The sequence below is a fragment of the Monopterus albus genome, unplaced genomic scaffold (assembly GCF_001952655.1).
Source record: "Monopterus albus unplaced genomic scaffold, M_albus_1.0 scaffold44.1, whole genome shotgun sequence".
NCBI lineage: Eukaryota > Metazoa > Chordata > Actinopteri > Synbranchiformes > Synbranchidae > Monopterus > Monopterus albus.
This window is the reverse complement of record NW_018127924.1, coordinates 292,548-298,272: the sequence shown is the minus strand read 5'-3', so window position 1 is coordinate 298,272 and position 5,725 is coordinate 292,548. Positions and strand designations below refer to the sequence as shown.

Genomic DNA, 5,725 nt, shown 5'->3' with positions numbered 1-5,725 from the left:
TCTTAAGTCTAATCTTAAAGGTAGAGAGGGTGTCCGCCTCCTGAACTGAGACTGGGAGTTGGTTCCATAGGAGAGGAGTTTGATAGCTAAAGGCTCTGCCTCCCATTCTGCTTCTGTGGACTCTAGGAACCACAAGTAAACCTGCACTCTGAGAGCGAAGTGCTCTGTTAGGATGATAAGGCTCTACGAGGTCTTTAAGATATGATGGAGCCTTGTCATTAAGGGCTTTGTATGTTAGGAGAAGGATTTTGAATTCTATTCTGAATTTTACAGGGAGCCAGTGGAGAGAAGCTAATATGGGAGAGATATGATCTCTCTTGCTAGTTCCTGTCAGTACTCTGGCTGCAGCATTTTGGATTAACTGGAGGCTTTTTAGGGAATTATTGGGACATCCTGATAGTAAAGAGTTACAGTAGTCCAGCCTGGAAGTAACAAATGCATGGACCAGTTTTTCAGCATCACTTTGAGACGGGATGCTCCTGATTTAAGCGATATTGTACAACGACTCCAAGGTTCCTCACAGTACTGGAGGCCAGGGTTATGTCATCTAGTGTAACTATATGGCTGGATAGCATATTTCTAAGATTTTCAGGCCCAAGTATAATAACTTTGCATTTGTTGGAATTTAGAAGTAAGAAATTACAAGTCATCTAGGCCTTTATGTCTTTAAGACATGCTTGAAGTTTGACCAACTCATCTGATTTATCTGGGTTCATAGATAAACATAGCTATCATCTGTGTAGCAATGAAAATTTATACTGTGTTTTGTAGTAGTTAGGGTCTGATATGAACTAAACAATTTAATATTATCTGCTAATAATATTATTAGCAATTTTATCCTGATAATATTGCCTGAGATGTGCATGTATAAAGTGAAGAGAATTGGACCTAGCACAGAGCCCCGTGGAACAGCATGACTAACTTTAGTCTACATGGAAGAGTCATCATTAACATGGACAAACTGGAATCAAACTGATAAATAGGGTTTAAACAATGCAATTCCTTTAATCCTAGTAACACGTTCTAGTCTTTGTAATAACATGTTGTGATCAATAGTGTCAAAAGCAGCACTGAGACTGTGAAGGCCTCAGCCCTGACCTTCATCATGTGAGGGCCTAAACCACCTCCAGCAGTAGAATTAGCTAGGTAATCTTTTGTTTTCTTTGTGTGTAGATTTAAGTTGTAGGTAGACATTAGGCATTTGATTTGACATTGGACATACACAATTAATCAATGAAGCATGCACATTTGATTAATTTTGTATTGTTAATGTGTGTAAATTGTCTTGAGTTGCCGTGCTGCTGGTCAATGGATGGGTCTGGTTCAGACAAAAAGACGACATTTATTTGTCAAGTTATGTTATTTCTTTTACATCTAAAGAAACATATTTAGTTGTTGGCAGACTGTCTATTCAGTGTTTATTGGTAGATTATTTAGATGGAGTCTTTGTCCGTTCCCTGTGTGCGTTATTGGTTTGGCCTGCCAGTATAAACGGTATGTTCCACTGTTTGTGTTATTTGATAGGTCAGTTGGTTTTTGTTTGAGGTACCGTGTAGTTCAGTTTGCTGTAGTTTGAGGTTCCTTATCTTTTGTTGACTTCTTTTAGGGCCCAGTTTATTTGATATTGATATTGTTTGTATTTTTCTTTCTTTACTTATTTTTGGGTGAATAAAAAATCCCATCTTTTTTTAAACTTTAAAAGCTGTGTCCTCTGCCTTACTGTTCAGTCCCCAAATCTATTTATCTAATCCCATGCTGGACATTGTTAAAATTAAAGTTAAATACTTTTTTTTGTTGTTTTTCCATCAGTACATCAAAGACTTCTACAATGAGACGATTGTAGAAAGCTACGGTTGGACTCCAGATGAGCAGTTCCTCACGGCTCTGTACTCCCTCACTGTGTCCATCTTTGCGATTGGTGGGATGATGGGAGCGCTGCTGGTGGGCGTACTTGTTACCAAATATGGGAGGTTAGAGTGTGTATGGATGATTCTTCTCTGTGTAATTCATGCTAAATGCATGCTTATATTTGTAAAATGCCATCAGCCTGTTCTTCTGGCAGTGCATCGTATTTATTGAGAAGGTTAAGTAAAGAGTGATCTATGTGTCCAAACAGGAAAGGAACACTGGTGAGATCCACTGTGCTGGTGTTCATAGGAGGAACCCTTATGGGCTTCAGCAGGCTGTGCAGGATGCCTGCGATGGTTATCGTTGGACGCTTCATCATGGGAGTGTACTCAGGGAGGCCTGCGGTGTCACTATTGTACTTGACATAAAACAGAAATGAGACGCAATTTAAGTGCTGACAGTTACATTTTTGCAGATTAGATGCAAAGCTACAACCGCATATTACACAGACAGATAAGTAGCTGTGGGTTTTAGCCCATGCAGAGCAGTTTCATGTGACCTTTGTTGACTTGTAGTTGTTTCATTTGTAATAAAGTTTGCAAATGATGAAAATTAGCTATAATCTTTGGTTATGTTGATTAATAATATTCTTATTGTATATTTATAATATACAGCATTTCAGGGACAGAATGTTAAAATCCTGGAGTTTTTTTTTTGCATAGAAATTTAATAGTTGACATTAAGAAATAATAGACACTAAATACAGTATCTAATGATATGAACACAATATATGATTTCTTCAGGAACCTAAAAAGTATCCTAAACATTCAAAAGAGAAATCCTATCATGAAAATTCAGCATGCATTTAAATTGTCGTATTCACTCTGTTTTCAACAGGGATCTCTCTCAGTGTGGTGCCCATGTACCTCAGTGAGATCGCGCCCAAGAACCTGAGAGGCTTCCTAGGCCTTGTTCCCACCATCCACATTTGTCTTGGCGTCTTCATCGCTCAGGCCTTGGGGCTCCCTGAGCTGCTGGGAAAGGTACCATGGTGTTCTGCACTTGTCGACTGTCATATAGTCTTTTCACCGAAAGACATAGATGTTATAGGCCTGTGTTTTGAGGGATGTGACAGTTACTGTGCCTAGGTGGAGTGGATTCATTTAGGCTGACATATTCTTGCTGCTGTAACCATGTTTCAGTAAGACACAATAAGTCAATGTGATGTTCACTTATCAAATCATTCACCAACAGAGATTTAGATGAGAGAGATCTGATATTTAATAGTCCACATTTGATTGTCCTATTACTCTCTACTATAAGAGGAGTCATCTTAATTTTAATTAGGTTCTTATGAATAACTCCTCTGGAGTTGATTCTTGATTTATATAATTTAGGTGGGCGGGGGGCAGACACAGTCTCTATGGGATACTGGGAGCGTTGGGTGGGTAGCAGCAGAGAGACAGCACAGAGGCGTGTAAGACTGCGACCCTGCATCCTGGACTCAACTCTAGGTTGTCATAATTTAGGTTGTAAAACAAACTCGTCCAGATTTCTAGATATGAGAGCCGCACCACCCAAAGTGGGATGGATGCCGTCTCTGCTAATCAGACCAGGTTTTCCCCAAAATGTTTTCCAGTTGTCTATGAAGCCCACGTTATTTTCTGGGCACCACCTAGACAACCAGCGGTTTAATGATGACATGTGGCTAAATATGTCATCACTGGTCCCCAGATAAATCAAACTGACTTAATTGTCTAGTAACGGGATTTGTTTTGGTGTCCTTTTTATCTCTTCAGATCAGCAGCAAAGATGAGGACTTTCTAGACCTTTCTGTGGATGTAGAACAGAATACCTCCATCACACACTGCCTCAGGTGAGTTACCCAAAATGTATTAAACAACAGCATTAGTATATTGACAGATAATTAATTGATTAATGAAGAGAATTGAGTATTTTTAAATAGCTTTTTAGAGCATGAAATGATTTTTAGAAGTGGACTTCAGCTTGACCAGTTTGCTCTGCACCACTCTTGTCAGGGGGTTCAGTAACACGGAGACACTGTGCAGTGAGTACAAATACTACTGTGAAGAGTGCAGAAGTAAGCAGGAGGCACACAAGAGGTCAGTGCACAGGTTCATTCTTTATTAATGAATTTCAGGGTTATTTCTGTATGGTGTCGAGCATTTAGATTCTGTATGTGACACTAATATCTGTGCATAGAATGCGTGTAAAGAAGTTGCCGATGATCCTGGCGCTGCACCTGAAGCGCTTTAAGTACATGGAGCAGCTGCAGCGTTACACCAAGCTGTCCTATCGTGTTGTCTTCCCCCTGGAGCTTCGCCTCTTCAACACCTCCGGGGATGCCACAAATCCTGAGAGACTCTACGACCTGGTCGCTGTTGTGGTGCACTGTGGAAGGTGTGTAGGTGAACACACATATCCAGAAAACAACACCTTATACTAATCTCCGTGGCAACCACACACACAGACATTAATAATAAATGTTTGTAATAATAAAAGCTACTGCTCCAAATATCCAAATCACATCTCACAGGAGAAAACGCACTCCCTCATCCCTCACTGTTCAGCTGTGCCATGTTTTTGTCTCAGCACCAGTTCGACTCAGAGAGAGTACGAGTTAGCTTGTCTGTGTTGATGCGCAGTGCATATTCTAACAGATTCCAGGGCCACAAAATTGATAAGAAAAATAAGTCACTTGGTCATATTTATCTGGATTTGGACAAGTGAGTTAAGAGTCTTACAGATGTGCAGCTGTGGTTGGGGGCGACTGTGGTTCGGTGGGTAGAGCAGTCATCTCCCAACCGGAGGGTCGGATGTTCGAATCTCAGTGACTGCACATGTTGAAGTGTCCTAGGGCAAGACACTGAACCCCCAAGTTGCCCCCAGTGGTTAGAGCCATCGGTTGAGTTGGCGCCGCAGATGGCTGCCTCGGTTCTGTACCAGAAACAGATTCCTTGTGTGTAACATACTTGGCCAAATAAAGGTGATTATTATTATTATTATTATGCAAATGTATCTGTCTTTGAGCTGAACTCTGATTTCACCTCCCCATTGCCACAGTTATTTTCAGAGCAAGGAGATATATCATGAAACTGACTGGCACAGCATGACTGGCACATTGTTATGATATAGTAAATTTAATTTATGTGCTTAAACCTATGCAGGGCATGAGACATTATACTTAAACTGCATTACATAATTCCTATTAAGAAAAGACAGCACCAAGGGTGAAGAATGGCCATCATTTTTTTACCATCTGAAGTCAGTTATGCATGTGCATGATCTCTGCATAGCTTCTTGCACTGTTAGCGTAGATGGGACAGCATGTGAATCTCACAGAGTAGCATAACTAGAGCAAAGATCACGCACATGCACACAAGTCACCAAATGTTAAGAACAAGTGATAAAGGTGATAAACCTAGGTCTCCCACTAAAACTGGTGTACCAAACCTAAAAGTTGGGTCATGCAAACTAAGTATTTATGTCACGTTCATATCATATCTGAATAATTATGAGATTCCAAGTTGTAAATAGTGTTTGTCAACGTCAGAGCCGTAATTACGACTGGAAGCATTTCTCAAAGCTCCAGTATGGAAGCCTGACATTATGTTGTTGATCAGTGTCATTAAACTCTGCTTTAATGAGTATTATTGAAGCATTGTCAGTGCGGTCATGCAACAGTTTTGATAATGTGAAAACTTACGAGTCATCAACATGAGAATCATTCCTGTTTCTGCCATCCATTACACACACAGTATAGATACCGGCTTTCATCAAACTCAATTTGACAGTTCTAGGTGAAAGGTTATCCAATCAGAAGCTTTGTCCCGCCCCCAAGCCCCCGTCTCCTCCC

General features: G+C 40.4%; 1 protein-coding gene across 3 annotated transcripts in view; it reads left to right on the top strand.

Annotated features, from left to right (window-relative positions):
- Window positions 1-5,725, top strand: part of usp12a (ubiquitin specific peptidase 12a) — a 19,952-nt gene that overhangs the window by 3,438 nt on the left and 10,789 nt on the right. For all 3 annotated transcript variants that reach the window (XM_020600034.1, XM_020600033.1, XM_020600031.1), the window contains exons 5-7: window positions 3,648-3,724; window positions 3,888-3,971; window positions 4,072-4,269. In XM_020600034.1, the coding sequence (XP_020455690.1) occupies window positions 3,648-3,724; window positions 3,888-3,971; window positions 4,072-4,269 (359 nt within the window). The remainder of the gene's footprint in view (window positions 1-3,647; window positions 3,725-3,887; window positions 3,972-4,071; window positions 4,270-5,725) is intronic.